Genomic DNA, 23,482 nt, shown 5'->3' with positions numbered 1-23,482 from the left:
AGATTTAAAATATCAATAAAGTTTGTATTAAAACTAAATTACATGGTTGTGAGATTCATATACAAAAAAATAAATGGGTACAAAATTGGGGTCTCCTATAACTTTTATCTCTAAAAAGAATTAGCTCTTATAGAAATGGCAGACTAAAGGTCTGAGACAGAAAATATGCAAGGTAAGCCTGAAGTATTTTGTATACCAGATAGAAAGGAAGCAAGCAAAATTTATTGGGAATATAAAAAATAAAACAAGTTAATAAAAAAACACACACACAAAATTTATTGGGATTCTGTGAAAAGGATTCAGGAGCCAAAATAAGGAGGCTTCTATTAGCCAAAAGTGGGAAATTAGAACAGTAATAAGGATAAGAACTACTGAGGATAAAAATATATCAACTATGTAAAAAATTACCATTAAAGTCTACTAGGGGACCAATTCATTTTGAAAACTGGTAAATGAAGAATCCAGAGTTTCTCTTGCCTTTTCTTACGTCTTGATGAGGAGAAATTTCTCTTTATAAAACTATTCCAATAGGTGAAAAAGGTAAGATAGATATTGCCATTGTACAACTGTTAGTAAGTGAACAGATTTAGGAATTAATCATCCATCACTGTCAAAATTTGAGAAGTACCTCCTAATGGCTCAGCATAACCTCACATATGAAATGTAGATGTCAAAAATTCAAACCTGAATCATTTTGATCCTCTAGCTCCAATGACCCATTTATAGAAGGTCAGAGAAACACTAAATTACACCCCAGGAATGCAGTTAGCGAATCTAGACTATGGGAACCTCCTAAGACAATTGATATAGTTTTGTCAACAAATAAATTGTAAGAAAAAAAAGAATCCATAGTTTAAAAGAAATTTGAAAGATAACCAGTTACTATGTATAATATTTGTAATTGTGGAACTTATTTAGATCTTGATTCAAACAAACTTTAAAAATCCACAAAATAATTGGAAATTGGAGCACTGACTGGATATCTGATAAAATTAAATCATTATTCGGGGCTTCTGGGTGGCTCCATCGGTTGGGCGTCCGACTTCGGCTCAGGTCTTGATCATGATTTCATGGTCAGGTCATGATCTCATGAGCCCCACTCGGAGCCTGGAGCCTGTTTCAGATTCTGTGTCTCCCTCTCTCCCCCTCCCCTGCTCACGCTCTGTCTCTGTCTCAAAAATGAATAAACATTAAAAAGAAAAAAAAACATTATTCAGTTTAGATATGGTTATGTTTTATTTTTTATTTTTTATTTTTTAAATTTTTTTTTTCAACGTTTATTTATTTTTAGGACAGAGAGAGACAGAGCATGAACGGGGGAGGGGCAGAGAGAGAGGGAGACACAGAATCGGAAACAGGCTCCAGGCTCTGAGCCATCAGCCCAGAGCCTGACGCGGGGCTCGAACTCACGGACCGCGAGATCGTGACCTGGCTGAAGTCGGACGCTTAACCGACTGCGCCACCCAGGCGCCCCTGTTTTATTTTTTAATCATATCTTTTGGGAGTATATGTTGAAGTATTTGTGGATAAAATAATTGATGTATTGGATTAGCTCAAAATAAAATGGGAGGCTGCAAGTGGATAGGCTAGGTGAAAGATGATTGGTCATAAGTTGATCATTGTTAAAGTTGAATGCATGTAGAATCATGATATTATTTTCTCTACTCTTGTGAAGGTTTGAAGCATTCATTATAAGAAGGTTAATGGGCACAAGTATTTTTGTTTGGGGGACCAAATAGTTATCTCACACTCAATAAAAACAACTACAGTTGAAAAACAGAACAGAGGCTCCAAAAATAAATTATGTAATAATATAAAACAGTGTAAAAATAAAATGGAATGACTAAAATTATTTTAGCATGACTTTTTCCAGTATAGAAAAAAGATAAGCTCATACACACACACACACACACACACACACACACACACACACACACACACACACTGCATATCACGAGTTCAGTGAATTCAGAATTACAAAGAGTTACTAAGGGCAAGGCATAGTCAGTTAAGCATCTGACTTTGGCTCAGGTCATGATCTCACAGTTCGTGAGTTCTAGCCCTACTTTGAGCTGGAGCCCTGCTTTGGGTGAGCACAAGCCCCACTTCAGTTGAGTCCTGCTTCTCTCTCTCTGTCTCCCCCTCACTCACGCCCTCTCTCTCTCTCTCTCTGAAATTAATTAATTAATTAAAGAGTTACTAATAAAACATCTTTAAGTAGACAAAAAGGAAATAATATACTTATTCCCGTTACAAAAAAGAAGTCTTTTACTGTTGAAGTAATAGAAAATAAAAAGCTATAGAAATATTTAATAGTGGAATTTTTTTTGAAGTTGCTAAATGTTAAAAAAATTGATGTTTAGTAAAATATTGAAATATTGGACTTTGTAAATGGAAAAACAGTAATTAGTATGTGAAAGAAATCAATATATTCTTTCAGGAGAAAGAAGAGGCAAAGAGTAAAGTTGTTTTGTGGAAGCTAGGATAGTATTCACAGAATTGCCTTGCCTGCACACCTGATCCCACTTTAATTGTAATTCTGATCAGTTAATGGAGAAGGGAGTAGAAACTGACATTTACTGGGAACCTATTCAGTAGGGTAGGTTGTAGGACATTCAGCAGTAGTCTATGAGAGAGCTATTCTTGTTTTACAGTTGAAGAAATGGGAGTTCTGAGAGGTTAAGCAACTTACAGAAGCATCCAGTGTCAGGTCTTCAAAACTGGCTTCTCAGAACCTAAAAATTATAAAGCAATAAAAACAAACGTTGTTTTGTAAATGATAATTTCATTATTATTTAAGACAAAATGTTAGCAGACATGTATATTATATAACAATTGTTTTAAGGATGTAAGCCACTGTTTACAGTCATATGTACCATTTCCATTCCTTCATATTCTCTTTTCTTCACAGGAAATTTGATTTTATTCACTGAAATTTATTGCTAGAAAGGTTCGAATTTAGGATATGTTTTGTTTTATTTCTCATTTAATGGGAGATAACAGTAGAGTCTTAGGGTAGTATTTGTGGATGCTTTCTGTTTATAACTTTCATAAAATGGAATCACTTTTTTATGGTTACTGAAACTGCCCATCTTGGTGGGTATTGAGGAGGGCACCTTTTGGGATGAGCACTGGGTGTTGTATGGAAACCAATTTGACAATAAATTTCATATATTAAAAAAAAAATCTTTTTATTGTAAAGTATACAAAGGCAGGTATTTTAGTAGAAATGGTCATGCTTGGATTTGGTTTTGAAAATAAATGAATCTCGATTGTATCATAGAATCTTTGTTTTAATTTTTTTGTCTTCTTTTAGTACTACAAAGTGATCATTTATTACACTTACTGCAAACTGACAACCTTCAAATAGGATCTACAGTCATGACTATGCTACAGAACATACTACAAATCAACAGGTTTGGTTTTACAAAGTGTTTATTAAAGTATTTATAATTTTTAACTTTTGGTACAGAAGCATTACCAGTTTTATTCCAATTTTGCTGAAATCATCAATTACTTATGACTTGTACATGATACTTCAAGAACTCTGTTACTACCATTGTCTTTCAGAAAAAAGAATATAAAATACCATAAAAGACTGGAAATTAATTATTGAATTGGTATCTCAGAACTTAAGAAGTTTGTAGACAAATCTCAGGCTTAGAGAAGAAATATTTATGGTGTTATCTGAACAAAAATATTGAGACCACAATAAAAAAATGCTTAATCATATATTTATTTAGCAAACTGCAAGCTTACCATTATGCCAGGTGCTTTTCTTAGAATGGCATAAAAGAACTGATAGACAGTTTTTCCAGATTAAAATGGAAAAAGAACTATACACACTTATAATAATTGATTCTTCCAGTTCAGTATGGATTTATTAAATGTCTAAAGTGTCAACTATGTGTCTGTCGTTGGGTTCCCAAAGTTGGTTAATATAAAAAATTTGCTTTCAGATAGCTTACAGTATAGCAGGAGACCAACCCACAGACATGATTATATTATAGCATATTAAGTTACAGTTATAAAGGTGTGCACAAGTGTTAGGCTCCTAACCAAAACCAAGGGGTGATACTTCCTCAATATGGTAACACCTGAGGAGAAACTTTAAGAATGAAAAATTAGCTGGAGAGGAAGAAGAGAAAGGCAGAGGTAATAACGTAAGCAAATGCACAAAGAAATAACATGATATGGATGAAAAGTAGGTACAATTCATCATTGCTGGCATCTACAGTTTGGCATGTGAAGGTGACTAACAAGTTCTGCAGACTTAAGTCATGAAGAGCTTATATGTTGTGTTAAGGAAATTTAATCTTATCCTATAGGAAATGGGACTATTAACAGATTTTTTAAAGTGGATTAAAATAAGTGTAATTCACTTACATTACTCAGGTCACTATGTGGAGGAAGAATTTAAGGGGGACAAAACTTTAGACAAAGAAGGCAATTAGAGGAAGCAACTACAGTAATCCAAGTGAAGTAATAAAATTTTGGCCTTGGGCACTGGTACCAAATAGATTAAAAAAAAATTTTAAAAACTAATGAAAACCATCAAGACTTTACTTCCACTTGTGATTGAAATGGAATAATTGAAATGGATTTACCCTACCACTTGAAGAAAACAAACACCAGGAAAAACATAAAACAACAGTTTTCAGGAAACTGGACTTAAGTCAGTGAAAGAAAAGTGAGCCCTAAGAGAAAGGAATTAATAGGGTGAACCTAATAATTACTTTAACTCCTAGCATTGAGAGGGTTTCCAGACTGTGGCACAGGGAGGGGTATCCTAGCCAGGCTGAGTTGAAAAGGTAGAGGTGAGAGTCTGGGGAGAATAAAATAGCTGGAGTTCATAAGACAGAACACCAAAGAAAAGAGCTACATGCAGAGAGAGCCCCAGAAATCAGAGTCTCCTTCAAGTATTTGGTAGAGTACTGATTGGCATATACATGTGAAGAAACTACTCAATGTCTGCGAAAACAATAATCCAAAACAATGAAAAGGAACAGTATCAGAAGTTCACACAGAGCCAAGAATATTGCCTGACTCCCAACAGCCAGGTGGAAAACCCCATGAGTAACAGAACATTGAGTACTCAGTAAGGTTTCATCTCAGTAGTGGGAGGATAATTAGTACTAGATGGAACACATTCTGGACCTTCCAAACAAAAGCACAACCCAAAAGGATCAAATTATTTACAAGTAACTGCTCTGGTTTTTGAACATATCTTTATCTTAAAAATCTTTATGGTAAGTTATACAAAGTAGGAAGTATGGCAGAAATGGTCGTGTTTTGATTTGATTTTAAAGGGATGAGAAAATCCCACCTGTGCTATCATAGCATCTTTGATTTCTTTTTTTCGTCTTCCTTTAGCAATAATACAAAGTGATAATATCTTACAGTTTCTACTAAAGATGTTCAGGTAGGATCTACAATCATAACTGTGCTATAGAATATACCGCAGATTATAGGTGACTTGGTTTTATAAAATGTTACTGATCTTTTAGTTTTGGTCAGAAGTATTACCAATCTGATACTAATTTCACTAAATCATTGGTTGCATATGATTTGCATATGGAACCTGAAAATCTCTAAACAGAAGAAAACTCAAAAATATTTTTAGGAATGCACAAATACCTGGCACCTAACAAGATAAAATTCATACAAGTACCTGGCATGCAAACATGGAGGAAAACAGGACCAATAATGAGAAGAATCAATTGATGAAGACTGACATATATGTTAGAATTAATAGACAAGGACATCAGGATAGTTATGGGATAGTTAGGATAGTTAACTGTATTCCATGTTTTAAAAAAGTTTAATAGAGACCTATATGATACAAATCCCAGAGTGAACTTCTAGATATGAAAACTACAAACTCAATATGAAAAATACACTAGATAGGATTCATAGCAGATTAACATTGCAGATTAATGAACTTGAAGACATAGCAGTGGAAACCATCCAAAATGAAACAAAAGGAATAAAGAAAAACACCTCAGTGAATTGTAGAGCTGATGTAGGCATAATTAGAGTATATAAAGGAAGTAGTAGAGTTAGAAGAAAATATTTGAAGAAACCATGTCTAAAAATTTTCCAAATTCATTGAATAATAATCTTACAAATTCAAAATTCTCATCAAACTCCAAGGACAGTAAAATATGACACCAAGGTACATTGAGATCAAAGCATTAGAGGGACGCCTGGGTGGCTCAGTCAGTTTCCGACTTTGGCTCAGGTCATGATCTTACGGCTTGTGGGTTCATGCCCCACATTGGGCTGTGTGCTGACAGCTCAGAGCCTGGAGCCTGCTATGGATTCTGTGTCTCCCTCTCTCTCTGCCCCTCCCCTGTTCATGTTCTTGTTCTCTCTCTCTCTCTCTCTCTCTCTCTCTCTTTCTCTCTCTCTCTGTCAAAAATAAATAAACATTTTTTTTTTTATTAAAGCGAGTGATAAAGAGAAAATCTTAAAGGCAACCAGAGGAAAAAAGATGTTACACACAGAAATGAAGATAAGAATGACAGTAACTTTCTCATCAGAAACAATACGAAGACAACATCCTTAAAACACTGAAAGAAAACAACTGTCAAACCTAGAATTTTATACCCAGTGGAAATATGTTTCAAAAACAAAGACAAAATGCTTTTTCAGAAATCACCAGCAGACCCACACACAGTACAAGAAATGTTTAAGGAAGTCCTTCAACCAGGGGAAAGAAGATCTACACCAAGTATTGAAGAATATCAGAAATAGTAATCATAGAAGTAACTATAAAAGATTATTTTTTGCATTATAATGATATATGTAATATAATAACATTTGTTTATACAAAAATAAAATGTATTTGAGGGTTTGTAACATATATATTAGTAAAACGTATTACAACAATAACATAAAGGCTGGGAGGAAAGGAATGGAAGTCTATTATAAACTCTTACACTATAAATAGGTTTCAGGCTATCTGAAAGTTTGCTTTATGCCTCTTTGCTTTTATGAAAGACGTACATTAGTACCTGTTTTTGCTAACCAAAAGAAATTCAAAGACAGTTTTCACTTCTACAAAATGGTAATTGCTTCTTCTCTTTATGCCATTTTAGCTTATAAAAGGTTTCATAAGAACACTCTAGTTTCTGATAGTGGGAGAAACCTGTACATGAAGTAGTATATCAATTAAGGTTGGTAGTATATCACTTGAAGTTAGACTCTGTTGAAGATATATGCTATGAACCCTAATGCAATCAATAAAATAACAAGACAAGGAGTTATAGCTAATAAGCCAAGATAGGCAGTAAAAAATCATAAAGCAATACTTACTCCAAAGTAAGGCATTAAAAAGAAAAAGGCAAGTAAAGGACAATGGAACAAGTAGTCGCCAAATAACAGATGTAAACCTATACTGTATTAGGTACAAATGGCTAGAAACCCTCAGTTACAAGGAACAGCTTGACAGGTTGGATGAAAAAGTAGGAACCAATACATGCAGTCTTCCAGAAATGTACCTTAAATACAAAAACGGGTTCCTGGGTGGCTCGGTTGAACGTTCAACTCTGGTTTCAGATAAGGTCATGATCCCAGCATCGTGGGATTGAGCCCCAGGTCTGACTCCATGCTGGGTGTGGAGCCTGCTTAAGATTCTCTCTTTCCCTGTCCCCAACTTGTGTGCATGCTCTCTCTCTCTCAAAGATATAAATAAAAATTATATAAAAACACACAAATAGATTAAAAGTGAAAGGATGAAAAAAGATACACTCTGCTATCCCTAGTAAAAAGAAAGCTGGAATACCTATATTAATATCAGAAAAAGTAAGTTTCAGAAAAAAGAATATTCCCAGTGATGGTTATTTCATAATAAAGAATCCGTTCATCAGGAAAACATGTTTATTGATCTAACAGCAGAGATTCAAGATACAAAGAAAAAATTGATAGATTTGAAAGGTGAAGTTGACAAAACTACAGGTAAAGTGGAAGATGTCTAAACCCCTTTCTTGATAATTGGTAGAATAAGTAGGTAAAAATTATAACTACAGAAGATTTGAACAATATCAACCAACTTGATTGAAATTTTTAGGACACTCTACCAAAGAAGACCAGAATGCACATTATTTTCAAATGCAAATGAACATTTACCTAGAGAGGCCATTTGGGGGCCATAAAATAGGTTTCAATAAACGTAAAAGGACTTAAGTCATACAAAGTATGTTCTCTAACTTCAATGGAATTAAACTAGAAATTAATACCAAGAAGACCTCTGAAAAATCCCCAAATGTGGGGAAAATAATGCATGTCTAAATAACCCAAAGGACCAAGAAAAAAAATTAACTTAGAAGGTGTTTTTAAATAAATGGAAATTAAAACACCATATCCCAATTTCTGGGATGAATCTAAATTAAAGCAGTACTTAATGGGAAAATTTATACCACTTAATACCAACATAGGTTTCCCCTACTATCTAAAAGTAAAGCAGTAATATAAAACCTTTCCTAAGCAAAGGTATAAAGCAAAGAAACAATTACTGTTAATTTATGTGGGAAAAAATGTTGTGCATTTAAGACCCCCAAAATAACCTCCCAGGTTTTTCTGATAACTTAGGACATATCTTGCTAAAGGTTGCACAGAATAAATTGAGGTACAGCACAGATGCTCACAGACAGTTCAAAGTGATGGCAGCTTGATGCTGAAATACTGAGTGCAGTTTCCAGGGAAGGAGCTTCTTGGTGCCACTCTGGCTTTTTGGGATGTGCATTGCCTCTATAACAGCTTGCTGCAAAACAAATGCTTCCCCCCCCCCTTTTTTTTTGGTAAAAGCAGCAACCTTCAAGTTTCTTTTAGTTAGCAAAAAACAAGTACTAATGTAGGTATTTCATAGCAGTCAAGGGGTATAATGCAAACTTTTGAAATGTTGGGGATACCTGTATTAGAAAAGAAGAAGTGTCAGATTATTGACTTCACCTTCCACTTTAGGAAACTAAGAGGAGGGAATTAAGTTCCAGCAGAAGAAAGAAAATGATAGGGACACGTGGCTGGCTTGGTGGAGTATGCAACCTTTGATCTCAGGGTTGTGAGTTTAAGCCCCATGTTGGATGTAGAGATTACTTAAAAAAATATAATCTTAAAAAAGATGATAAAGATCAAAGCAGAAATCAGTAAAATAGTAACAACAGTATAGAAGATCAATGAAACCATAAGCTGGTTCTTTGAGATGATCAATGAAATTGATAAGTCTGAAACAAGACTGATCAGGGGAAAAAAAAGAATACGACCTACCAATATCAGGAATTAGGAGACAACACAATAAAGTCAATAGGCATTAAAAGTACTATAAGGAAATAATGTGAACAACTTTATGCTTATTAAGGTAAAATGGACAAGTTCTTTGAAAGACACATACTACTAAAACTTGCTCCAGAAGCAACAACAACAAAAAAAGAAGTGATAGATAATCTGAATAGCCTGTAAGTATGAAGAAATTGATTTTGTGGCTAAAACACTTCCCACAAAGAAAACTTCAGGATTGAACAGCTTTTTCACTGATAAATTCTCATAAACATTTAATGAAATAATCCTGAACAAACTCTTCCAGAATATTGAAGAGGAGAAATAGTTTCCAACTCATAATATGGGATCAGAATTACTTGATACCAAACAAAAGACATTATAATATATTGAAACCCAATAATATATTAAAAAGTTAATAAATTTTGAATAAGTTGGATTTATCCCAGGAATTCAGGGCTAGAGTAATATTCTAAAGTCAAGCAATATAATTCATCATATTAACAAAACAAAAAAGGAAAAATACATCATCGTATCAGTAGATACAGAAAAAACATTTGAAAAATCCATTATCCATTCCTGATTTTTCAAAAAGAAAAACAACACGGTACTAGTAGAAGATAGAACTTTGTGAGCCTGATGAAAGTTATCTAGGAAATACTTAATGGTAAAATGCTAAATGCTTTCCCTAAATGATCACGGACAAGATAAGGATCTCCTCTCCAATCACTTCTCTTCAACATTGTGTTGGAGTTTCTTTCTTTTACAGTCAAGCAAGGAAAGGAAAAATTATTTGTACAGACAGGAAGAAACAAAGCTCTCTGTATTTGGAAATGACATTGTCATCTATGTAGAAAAATCAATAGACTGTACAAAGAAGCCACTAAAATTAGTGATTGTAGCAAGGGTAGTAGGATGTAAAATCAGTATAAAAATATAAATTGAAGTTTTATATCCTTCAATTAATACTCAGAAATTAAAATTTTAAGATATTGCAACTTAAAATAGCATAAAAATATGAAATGGGTTAAATCTGAAAAGAAATGGGAAAGACTTAAAACTTAAGACTGCTGAGAGGAATTAAAGAATATGTAAATAAATGGAAAGATACGCTATGTAAATAGATGAGTGGTACAATATTAAGATTCAAATTCTCTCCAAATTTAATTGAATTTAACTTAAAAGACTTTAAATGCAATCCCACTCAAAATCTAATTTTTGTAGAAATTGACAAACTGATTTCTACAATTCATATGAAAACCAAAGAACCTAAAATATAAAATAGCCTAACCAACTTTGAAAATGAACAAAGTTGGAGAGCTAACACTACCCAATTTTAAGGCTTTATAAAGCTAACATAATTAAAACAATGAGGTGCTAATGCAAATATATACAAATATATCTATGTAACAGAATAGAATCCAGAAATAGACTTAACACATATATGAACAATTGATTTTCAAAACAGGTGTAAAGGCCATTTAAGGTGAAAGGATAGTTTTTTAAAGTGTGATGGAACAATTAGCTATTGATATTTAAAGAGAAGAATTTTGATCTATACCTCTTAACCAATACAAAAATTAATTCAAAATGGATAATAGACATAAAAGCAAAATATAAACTACAAAAGTTCTTGAAGAAAATAGTAGAAAGCCATTATGACCTTGGTTTGCATAAAATTTCTTAAATTGTTAGATATGACAACAAAAGTAAAATCCATGAAAGAAGAAATTGATTAGTTTAGACTTCATCAAAAATTTTAAAAATCTGCTCTTCAAAAGACACTATTTAAAAAAATGAAAAAGACAAAACAGACTGGCAGAAAATATTTGAAAAGCATGTATTTAAGTATTTGTATCTGGAATATATACAAACTCTCAAAATTTAAAAAAGGCCCAGTTTGAAAAATGAGCAAAATGGTGCAGGCACTCTGGAAAACAGTATGGAGATTCCTCAAAAATTTAAAAATAGAATTACCCTATGACCCAGCAATTGCATTACTAGGTATTTATCCAAGGGGTACAGGTATGCTGTTTTGAAGGGACACCTGCACCCCAATGTTTATAGCAGCACTATCAACAATAGCCAAACTATGGAAAAAGCCCAAATGTCCATCGATGGATGGATGGATAAAGAAGATGTGGTGTATACACACACACACACACACACACACACACACACACACACACACACACACAATGGTGTATTACTTGGCAATCAAAAAGAATGAAATCTTGTCCTTTGCAGCTATGTGGATGGAACTAGAAGGTATTATGCTAAGCGAAATTAGAGAAAGACAAATATTATGACTTCACTCATATGAGGACTTTAAGACACAGAACAGATGAACATAAGGGAAGGGAAGCAAAAATAATATAAAAACAGGAAGGGGGACAAAAACATAAGACACTCTTCAATATAGAGAACAAACAGATAACATGGGTGGCATTAAATAAGCACATAAAAAGATGTTCAGCAACACTAGTCATTAGAGAGATACGACTAAACACTTGTTAAATGACTAAAATTTAAAACACTTACTGATTCAAATGTTGACAAAAATACGGAGGAATCAACCCTGCTAGCGGGAGTAATATAATAGTACAGTTACTTTAGAAAATAGTTTGTCATTTTCTTAATAAGCATGTACCTACCATATTTTCCATCCATTCCACTACTAGGTATTTGCCTGAGAAAAATGAAAGCATATGTCCATACAAAGACTTGTACACAAATGTTAATAGCAGTTTTATCTGTAATAGCCAATGACTAGAAACAATGCAAATGTCCATTACAGGTGAATTAATTATAGGTATATCCATACAATAGACTACTACTCAGTAAAAAAAGAGATTGAACTATTCATACATGAGATAATACAGATGAATATTAAAATAATTGTTCTGAGTGAAAGAAGCCGGGCCAAAAAAAGACATACTGTATGATTCCATTTGTATAAAATTCTAGAAAACATAAACTAATTTTAGTGACAGATAGTAGATTAGTGGTTGTCAAGGGATAGGCTAACAGGGAGATGAAGGAGTTGGGGTATGACAGTGAAACACAAGGAAACTTTGTGGCACAATGGGTATGTTCCCTATCGTTATATTGGTGGCGAAATGTGTCAAAAAAATTTTATTCAACTTATTTATTAATGAAGGAACCAGTAAGATGTTTATAGGTTCAAAGGAGAATTTGAGGAAGGGAGATTTATTTTATTTTATTTTATTTTTTTAATTTATATCCAAGTTAGTGTATAGTGCAACAATGATTTCAGGAGTAGATTCCTTAATGCCCCTTACCCATTTAGCCCATCCCCCCTCCTACAACCCCTCCAGCAACCCTCTGTTCTCCATATTTAATAAGAGTCTCTTCTGTTTTGTCCCCCTCCCTGTTTTTATATTATTTTTGCTTCCCTTCCCTTATGTTCATCTGTTCTGTGTCTTAAAGTCCTCGTATGAGTGAAGTCATAATATTTGTCTTTCTCTAATTTCGCTTAGCATAATACCCTCTAGTTCCATCCACATAGCTGCAAAGGACAAGATTTCATTCTTTTTGATTGCCAAGTAATACACCATTGTGTGTGTGTGTGTGTGTGTGTGTGTGTGTGTGTGTGTGTATACATACACCACATCTTCTTTATCCATCCATCCGTCAATGGACATTTGGGCTTTCCATAGTTTGGCTATTGTTGATAGTGCTGCTATAAACATTGGGGTGCATGTGTCCCTTCAAAACAGCATACCTGTACCCCTTGGATAAATACCTAGTAATTCAATTGCTTGGTCGTAGGGTAGTTCTATTTTTAATTTTTTGAGGAATCTTGAGGAAGGGAGATTTAAAGAGGGGTTTGTCAAAGGAATGTAGAAATGAATTTGCTAATAGCTAAAAAACCTAATTGATGTCTTATAAAACAGTAGATAGTAACCATTACAGTTACTTTTTCTACTGTACAAATCCATTTGTATTATTGATTAAGAATCTGTTTGCATTGCTCTCAGATAAGAATCACTGTTACTCGTTTTTTGTAAGGTTAGCTTATCAAGGTTAGCTTACAGAATTGCAAAATATCCTAATCAATAGTAAACACATAGTCAAGCAAAGGTACACACCCCTAGAAAATCGCATACTCCTTAGGGGCAGGTGAGTGAAAGATACCCAGTAATTTCTTTTGGCTGTTTCCAAGTTTCAGATAAGTTTTCATCACGTAAGTAGTACAAGAAGATAATTGTTCATGTAATGAAGGAAATACCTAAGGAAAGATAAATTCCTCCTATATTAAGTCCATGATAATTGAATTCCTATAGGATTTTTCTCACATCGTTAAGCAATGAACCATGTACTGTCTTGTGATTTTCCTCTTATTGTTGCTTTTAAGTTTTTAAATCATCTATGTAATATTTTGCGCGTTTATCTTTCCTCTGCAATTTGATTGTAGGTTTTTCAGAGAGGGCATTCAGCTGCTTTGTGTTCCCTGTTTTACCGAGCATGGTGCCTTGCACACAGTAGGAATTCAATAAATAATAATTGATTTAATGTGATACATTTGTGGAACTAAGCTCTATGTTTAAAAACTGGGTTATTTTCTTGCATTTGGCCACAGTTAGGCATAAAGTTGCTAAAACTTTTATGTTTAATTTTTATGATACCTATACATCCATTAGTAATGGTACATTCTTTATCTTTTTATTTTGTTCTATTAGGGGTGATTTACTCCGGATAGAAGGAAAAACACTACATTCAATTTTAGATGAAGTTGTTTTCAAGCTTTTATCAACTCCTAGCTCTGTGATAAGAAGTACTGCTGCAAAGCTTCTACTGCTGATGACTGAAACCCATCAGGAAATTTTGATTTTACTGAGACTAAGTGCCTGCTACAAAGGTAGTGCATATATTCTTTATTTTCTTGAGATTCTCAAAAAGAAATTTTTATTGATGGTTTACAAAATTTCTGTATTTTTTAAGGTTTTATTTAAATTCCAGTTGTTATGCAGTGTAATGTTAATTTCATGTGTACAATTTAGTGGTTAAATAGTGTTGGGGATTAAGAAGTATGCTTGTGATGAGCACTGAGTGTTGTATGGAAGTGTTGAATCACTAAAATTCTTGTACTTTAAAAAACTCAATAACTGGTGTGTGTAGATAAAACCCTATTACAACAGATACCAATTCAGGAAAAAGTCTTTATGTAATCAAGCTATCTTCGTGTCTCAACAGATGGCTTATGGTACTTTGTTGATGAGGTTACAATGGATACTTCTCTGACAAAAAAAGTTGTGTATTGAATATACTATGTAGTATAGTAAAATAATGACCAAAAAGACTGGTGACCTTAATAAGATTAACTTTACTGGAGAAAATACAGCTATGCTTGAGAGATTGACAGCCCTTTTGATCTTTACATCAATTAATAATACTCTTCAGGTCTTTCACTGCTTTTTCTCAAAGCAAACAAAAAGTCTTCCTCACATCCAAAATTATATATGAATAAAAAGTCAGAAATTTGGAGGAGGAAAGGCTCAGCACAATGCCACTCCCATATAATAGCTTTCATTTAATTGAAAATTTACTATGTCAGTCATAGTTCTGCATACCTTATTCTACATTAAAATATTTAAAAACCCTGTGAGATATCTTCATTTAAAAAAAATTTTTTAAATGTTTATTTATTTTTGAGAGAGAGAGAGACAGACCATGAGCAAGGGAGGGGCAGAGAGAGAGGGAGACACAGAATCTGAAGCAGGCTCCAGGCTCCGAGCTGTCAGCACGGAGCCTGACGTGGAGCTCGAACCCACGAACTGTGAGATCATGACCTGAGCCGAAGTCAGACACTCAACCGACTGAGCCACCCAAGCACTCCAAGAGATATCCTCATTTTATAGCAATGGAAGCAGAGCCATGAAAAAATTAGGTAATTTATCCAGAATCCCACAGATGATGGTGTTTTTGGTTTTGTTTTTAATTGCCAAGCAAAGTTCTGTTAGGTTTGTTTTATTTCTTCGCAACCCGGGGCCATGAATTCATTACACTATATTTTCTTATTCAGCATGTTCAGGAAGTAGGTTTCTAGTTCTGAATGTACTCACTAATACAGGGCCATATTATATGGAAATTTTTAAAGATTACAACATTAAATTATGCTTTTAATATCCAGACTGTTACAGTGGCCTTCTAATCATGCTTGATGATTTGGAAAGCACTATTTAGTAGCTTACCTTCCATCAGTCATTACTGTGAACATTGTAATTATTTTGTTATAGGAATAAAGATGGAAAGAAAGTGCCAGTAGTAGTATTCTCCAATTGATATTGTGCCAAATAGTCATTTTTAAATTTTGTAATTTGATTTATTCTATAGAAATGTGAATGTCTAATAGAGTTCATTATAAAGGAATTTCACCTTAACAATTCATCTCCCTTTATTTTCTCAATAGTAGAACTTACTCAGTTTCCTCAAGATATTTTACAATTATTAAACAGAGAGGGAGGCAAACCATAAGAGACTCTTAAATACAGAAAACAAACTGAGGGTAGATGGGAGTGGAGAAAATGGGTGAAGGGCATTAAGGAGGGCAATAGTTGGGATGAGCATTGAGTGAGCATGTTAAGTAATCAATCACTGGATTCTACTCCTGAAGCCAAGACTACACTGTATGTTAACTAATTTGAGAATAAATAAAATTAAAAAAAATAAATTAGAAAAAAAGCTATTTTACAATTATTAATACCGCTGAGAACTTGAGTTTTGAAGAGAGTATAAAGACATGGTCAGATCTGTATAGTGGCCTCCCCAATTATATACACCAAGGACATTTTACTTTATTTACAGTGAATACTACAATACATCATTTCAACATGCTTACAAATAGTACTTACTTTATAGCTATACTACTTCTGTGTTTTATTTTGGAATGAAAATGCAGTATTTATAGCACTTCTATAATAATTGCTCAGTAACCTATTGATTTGCCCCAAATTACATACAATACTGTATATTTTTATTTAATAAATAGCTTTCTTTAAGAATGACTAATAACCTGTTTAAATGCTTCCACAGTATAGTCATTTACTCAGTATGCTATTTATTTTTAAAAGTGTTTCAGTTTAAGGTATTTATGTTGAAACAGGTAAAAAATTCTATATCTCTCCTCTTTGATTTACCACAATGATTCCACTTAAGATACTGAGGAGACAGCCTTTGCATCAGATATTACAAGTGATCACATAAAATCTCTTAGGACAGAGAAATATCCTAAAGACTTCAATCTAGAAGTCTTTGAGAAAAGGAAAAAAAAAAAATCATGTAATTAATCTTACTGTTGTATTCATTTCTTTCTAAACCAGACTTTTTAACCTCAAATTAATCCTGATTAGATAGCAAATCATATTTTATTTTATATGTACCTTTGTTATTCCATTTCAGGACTCAGAAGTCTACGAAATAAGCAGGAGCCTGGGACAGAGTTTAGTCAAGAACTTGGACAGCTCATCGCCCTTTTAACCCCAAAGGTCTATCAGGAAGTAGAAGAACAGGTAATAAATTCCAAAAAAATAACTTGCGTATTTGCTAACATGTCAGTAAACATTTTAGTTTCAAAATACTGGAGAGTGGTAGCTTCTTGAATTTTTTATTTGCTGTCTCTCCCCCATTCTTTACTTATCTCCTCAAATATTCAGAGCAGCTGTAGTTTGATAGGGTAAGGGGTTTCTGTGGACCCGATTTTTAACCTTGGAGCCTTTTTTCTTTTTTAGCCTGTTCAAAGAGTTATTCGTACCCTTGAATGCTTGAATAAATGAGGTCAGGCATAAGAAGTCAAGCAGAGGGGAAAGCATTAAAAATCAGAACTATGAAATCTTTATAAAAAGAGTAGAAGTGTGATTAATTAAGGAGAATCCAGAGATAATCAGACTGTATCTTGAACACATTCTAGATACTGCCTGAGAACCTAGTGTATGTACCTCTTTTGGCAGGTCAGGTTTAATATTCTTAGACCTTACCTGTCCTTGTCCTATGAAATTGCCTCCTCCCCAGTTTATTAGAGGTAGAGATTAATACTTGCCCAGGCCTGATATTTTGAGAGGTAAACTTCTAAACAAGATTTTCCTAGAAATGTCTCTATATTAATTCTGGCCTTTAATTTCAGAAACTACATCAAGCAGCTTGCTTGATTCAAGCTTATTGGAAGGGTTTCCAAACTAGAAAGAGGTTAAAGAAGCTTCCATCTGCTGTGATTACTTTGCAGAGGAGTTTCAGGTAAAAAGTTCTGGTGAGGCATGATGATCTCAGAGGATAGTTATATCTTTTTACACTATAGCTGAGTGAAAACTTAAGCTGTTTTTTCCCTCAATTTTTCTAATATGTTTCTTTTACTCTTTTTTTTTTAATTAAAGGATAGTTCACATACAATATTACATAAGTGTCAATTATACAAAGTGATCGACATTTATATACATTGTAAAATGCGTCATGATGAGTCTAGTTATCAACTGTCATCACACAAATGTATTACAATATTATTGACTATATTCCCTATGCTATACTTTACATCCTTTTGACTTATTTATTTAATAACTGGAAGCTTATGCCTCTTTTCATTTATTTTGTCCATCCCCCTGCCTGTCTCCCCTCTCTGGCAACAACCAATTTATATCTGTTTTTATAGATCTGTTTGTTTTATTTACTTTGTTTTTTAGATGCTACATATAACTGTAGAATCATATGGAATTTTATTTTCTCTGACTTAATTTCACTTAACATAATTCCCTCTAGAACCATCGATGTTATCACAAATGGTAAGATTCCATTCGTTTTTATGGCTGAGTAATATTCCATTGTATTTATTTTATATACCACATCTTCTTTATCCGTCTAATTCATGGACACTTATGTTGCTTCCATATCTTGGCTATTGTAAATAATGCTGGAGTGAAGATGGTGTGCATATATCTTTTTGAATTCATATTTTCATTTTCTTTGGATAAATACACATAAATGTATTTGCTGGATTATAAGGTATTTCTATTTTTAATTTTTTTAGGAACTTCCATACTGTTTTCTATAGTGGCTACACCAATATACATTTTGACCCCCATGCACTATGTTTCCCTTTTCTTTCATATCCTTGCCAATACTTGTTATTTCTTGTCTTTTTACACTAGCCACTCTGACAAGTGTAAGGTAATACCTCATTGTGGTTTTGATTTGCATTTCCCTGATGATTAGTGATGTTGAGTATTTTTTCATGTGTCTTTTGGCCATCTGTATGTGTTCCTTGGAAAAATGTGTATTCAGGGTCTCTACCCATTTTTTAACTGAATTTTTTAGGGGCGATTTTTGGTTTTGAGTTGCATGAGTTCTTTATATATTTTGGATATTAACCCCTTATCAGATATATCATTTGCAGATAATCTTCCCCATTCATAGGTTGCTTTTTGTTTTGTTGGTATTATACCACTGTATAAAAGCTTTTTAGTTTGACATAGTCACAATAGTTTATTTTTCCTTTTGTTTTCTGAGGAGACAGATCCAAAAAAAAAATTGCCAACACTGATGTCCAAGAGTTTATTGCCAGTGTTTTGTTTTAGGAGTTTTATGGTTTCATGTCTTACATTTAGGTCTTTAATACATTTAGAGTATTTTTATATAAGACAGTGGTTTAGTTTCATTCATTTGCATGTAGTTGTCCAATTTTCCCAGCCACCATTTGTTGAAGAGACTATCATTGTATATTCTTGCCTCCTTTGTCACAGATAATTGACCATAGGAGTTTGGGTTTATTTCTGAACTCTCTATTATTTTTCACTGGTCTACATGTTTTTGTGCCAGCACCATACTGTTTTAAATACTAGGGCTTTGTACTATAATTTGAAATCTGGGAACGTGATACCTCCAGTTTTGTTGTTCTTTTTCAAGATTACTTTGGCTATCCAGGGTCTTTTGTTGTTCCATACAACTTTTAGGATTCATTTGTACTAGTTCTGTGAAAAATGCCAATGTAGATAGAGACTGCATTGAATCTGTAGATTACTTTGAGTAGTATGGACATTTTAATATTAATTCTTCTAATCCATGAGCACAGTATATCTTTCCACTTGTGCCATCATCAGTTTCTTTCATCAGTGTCTTATAGTTTTCAGAATACAGGTCTTTCACCTCCTTGGTTAAATTTATTACTAGATATTTTATTCTTTTGATACAATTGTAAATGGGATTGTTTTCTTAATTTCTCTTTCTGCTACTTCATTATTAGCATATGGAAATATAACAGATGCCTGTCAATTAATTTTTTAACCTACAAATTTAATGAATTCATTTATTCTAATAGTTTTTTGGTGGAATCATTAGGATTTTCTATATATAGTATTACATCATTTGGAAACAGTGATGGTTTTCTTCTTACTTCCCAGTTTGGATGCCTTGTATCTCTTTTTCTTGTCTGATTGCTATGACTAGGACTTCCAGAACTATGATCAATAAAAGTGGCAAGGGTGGAATCCATGTCTTGTTCCTGATCTTAGAGGAGAAGCTCTGTTATTCACCATTGAATATGATGTTAGCTATGGGTTTGTCATATATGTCCTGTATTATTTTGAGGTATCTTCCCTCTAAACATACTTCATTGGGAGTTTTTACCATAAATGGCTTATTGGATTTGTCAGATGCTTTATCTACATCTGTTGAGATTATCACATGATTTTTTTCCTTTGTTAATATGGTATATCATATGGATTGATTTGTGGATATTGAACCATCCTTGCATCCCTGGAATAAATCCCACTTGATCATGATGTATGATCCTTTTAATGCATCATTGAATGCCATTTGCTAATATTTTATTGAGGAATTTTGCATCTATCTATGTTTATCAGGGTTATTGGCCTATAATTTTCTTTTTTTCCTTTTCTTTTTAGTGTCTTTGTCTAGTTTTGGTATCAAGGTAATGCTGGCCTTGTAGAATGAATTTTGAAGTGTTCCTTTCTCTTAAATTTTTTGGAGTAGTTTGAGAAGAGTAGATACTAACTCTAAATGTTTGGTAGAATTCACCTGGGAAGCCACTGATCCTGGACTTGTGTTTGTTGGAAGCTTTGTTGATAATTGATTTGATATCATTACTAGTAATTGGTCTGTTAAGATTTTGCTTCTTCCTGATTCACTCTTGTAAGATTGTATATTTCATTTTTTGTGGGTTCTATGTTGTCTAATTTGTTGGCATGTAATTTTCCAAGTAGTCTCTTATAATCCTTTGTACTTCTATGGTGTTAGTTGTAACCTCTCTTTCATCTGATTTTATTTATTTGGGCCCTCTCTTTTTTTCTTGATGAATTTGGCTAAAGGTTTATTTTGCTTCTATTTTTGAAGAATCAGTTCTTAGTTTCATTGATCTTTTTTTTTTTTAATTTAATTTATTTCTGCTCTGGTCTTCATTATTTTTTTCTTCTATTAGCTGTGGGCTTTTTCTTTTTCTAGTTGTTTTAGGTTTAAGATTAGGTTTTAGATTTTTTTTTTTTTTTTTTTTTTTTTTTTTAGGTAGGCCTGTATTGCTATAAACTTTCCTCTTGGAACTACTTTTGCTGAATCCTATAGATTTCAGAATGTTGTGTTTCAATTTTTATTTGTCTCAATGTAATGTTTTATTTCCTCTTTTATTTCTTTGTTGACCCATTGTTTATTTAATAGCATGTTGTTTAGCCTCCACGTGTTTGTGTTTGTTCCAGTTTTTTTTTCTTGTAATTGATTTCTAGTTTTATACCATTGTGGTTGGAAGAGATACTTAATATGATTTCAGTCTTAAATTTCTTGAGACTTGTTTTGTTGTTTAACCTGTGATTTATCCTCAAGAATGTTCCATGTGCACTTAAAAAGAATGTGTAGTTTGCTTGTTTTGGATGGAATGTTCTGTGTATATAAATCCATCTGGTCTAAAGTGTCGTTTAAGACCACTTTTTCCTTATTGATTTTCTGTCTCGATGATCTATTCAGTGACATAAATGGGTTATTAAAGTCCCTGCTATTATGTATTACTGTCAGTTTCTCCTTTTACATTTGTTAATAATTTGCTTTAAATATTTAGGTGTGTCTATATTAGGTGCATATATTTATATATGTAATATATTAGGTGAAAAAATATATACGTTTACAACTGTTAAATCCTCCTGTATTGATTTCTTCATCATTATATAATGCCCTTATTTGTCTCATGGTCTTTGTTATAAAGTCTATTTTGTCTGATATATGTATTGCTACTTCAGCTTTCTTTTCACTTCATTTGCATGAAATATCTTCTTTCCATCCCTTTATTTTCAGCCTGTATGTGTTTTTAGGTCTGAAATGAGTCTCGTAGGCAGCATGTAGATGGGTCTTCTTTTTTATCCATTTAATCATGCTGTGTCTTTTGATTGGACATTAGTCCATTTACATTTAAAGTAATTATAATGGGTGTGTACTTATTGCCATTTTTGTTCATTTTGTTCATTGATTTTGTGGTTGTTTTTTTCTTCTCTTGTTTTCTGTGATTTGATGACTTTTAGTGGTATGCTTGGCTGTCTTTTTATTTTTCGTGTAGCTGTTACAGATTTTGGGTTTGTGGTTACCATGAGGTTCATATATAATGCTCAATTATGGCAGTCTATATTAAGTTAATGGTCACTTAAGTTTGAACACATTCTAAAACCCTCTCCCACCACCATGTTTTTGACATCATATTTTACTCTTTATTTTAGTGTCTCTTAACTAATTATTGTAGATACACTTGACTATTACTTTTTTCTTTTAGCTTTCATACTAGCTTTATAAGTGGTTCATCTACTGTCTTTACTATATGTTTGCTTTTACTAGTGAGATTTTTTTCTTTTCATAAATTTCTTCTAGTTATGGCCTTTAACTGCTTAAAGAAGTCCCTTTTAATATTTCTCGTAAGGCTGGTTTTTGTGGTGATGAGCTCCTTTAACTTGTGTTTGTCTGGGGAACTCTATATCTCCTTCTATTTTGAATGATAATATTGCTGGGTACTCTTGGTTGTAGGTTTTTCCTTTCAGAACTTTGAATATATCATTCAACTCCCCTCTGGCCTGCAAAGTTGCTGCTAAATATCAGCCTTGTGGACATTCCCTTATTACATAACTAGTTTCTTATCTCTTGATGATTTTAAGATTCTCTCCTAAGTTTTTGACATGTTAATTATTGTGTTTCTTGGTATTAGCTTTTTTGGGTTAATCTTGTTGGGAGTTTCTGTGCTTCTTGAACATGGATGTATGTTTCCTTCCCCAGGTTAGGGAGTTTTCAGCTACTATTTCTTCAAATAAGTTTTGTACCCCTTTCTCTTACTCTTCTTCCAAGACCCCTAGTACATTTGATGTTGTCCCAGAAGTCTTTTAAACTATTCTAATTTTTTCAAGTTCTTCAGTCTTTTTGCTGGTTTCTACTACATGGTCTTCCAGATTGCTCTTTGGCTTTTCTGCATTATCTAATCTGCTGTTGATTTCCTTCTAACTTGTTTTTTGTTTCATTTATTTCATTCTTTAGCTCTGATTGGTTCTTTTTTATATTTTCTATCTCTTTGTTGAAATTCTCACTGTGTTCATCCATTCTTCTCCCAAGTTTGATGAGCATCTTTATGATAATTACTTTGAACTCTTTATATGGTAGATCACACTTTTTGTGTAGTTCTTCTGAAGTTTTGTCTTGTTTTTTCATTTGTACCATATTCCTCTGTCTCCTCATTTTGCCTGACTTTCTGTGTTTGTTTCTATGTATTAGGTAGATCAGTTGTTGGTCTTCAAAGAGTAGCCTTATGTAGAAGGTGTCCTGGAGGGGCCAGAAGCACAGTCCTCTCCAGGTCACCAAAACTAAGTGCAACAGGGGTGTCCCCTGTGTTGACTTCATGCACTTTCCTTTTGATTGGGCTGCAACTGTTGTGGGCACACTGGTGGGTCGGGCTGTCTACAGCTCCCCCTACCAGCCAGTTTGGGTGGGCTCCAGTTCAGGCCATTGCTTTCCACTGGATGCAGTGAGGCAGAACATACTTTTATGAGGTGCTAGTCGCAGCCAATGCCACCTGCCAGTTGGTGTGGTGAGTCCACAGGGCAACGCTGGGGAGTGGTATGTGATGTTAACAGAGTAGATGGGAGAGTATCAGAAATGGAACCCACCAGTACTTCCATTCCCAGAGAAAGTTCTTACAGATCCCTGGTCCTCTAGCACATACCCT

At 33.5% G+C, this 23,482-nt stretch overlaps 1 protein-coding gene across 12 annotated transcripts in view; it reads left to right on the top strand.

The window, feature by feature from the left end:
* IQCB1 (IQ motif containing B1) overlaps nucleotides 1-23,482 on the top strand; it is a 64,268-nt gene that overhangs the window by 14,430 nt on the left and 26,356 nt on the right. For all 12 annotated transcript variants that reach the window (XM_045502210.1, XM_045502214.1, XM_045502209.1 and 9 more), the window contains exons 7-10: nucleotides 3,317-3,416; nucleotides 13,980-14,158; nucleotides 16,699-16,808; nucleotides 17,420-17,529. In XM_045502210.1, the coding sequence (XP_045358166.1) occupies nucleotides 3,317-3,416; nucleotides 13,980-14,158; nucleotides 16,699-16,808; nucleotides 17,420-17,529 (499 nt within the window). The remainder of the gene's footprint in view (nucleotides 1-3,316; nucleotides 3,417-13,979; nucleotides 14,159-16,698; nucleotides 16,809-17,419; nucleotides 17,530-23,482) is intronic.

The sequence above is a fragment of the Leopardus geoffroyi genome, chromosome C2, assembly GCF_018350155.1.
Source record: "Leopardus geoffroyi isolate Oge1 chromosome C2, O.geoffroyi_Oge1_pat1.0, whole genome shotgun sequence".
NCBI lineage: Eukaryota > Metazoa > Chordata > Mammalia > Carnivora > Felidae > Leopardus > Leopardus geoffroyi.
This window is presented reverse-complemented; position numbering and strand designations above follow the sequence as displayed.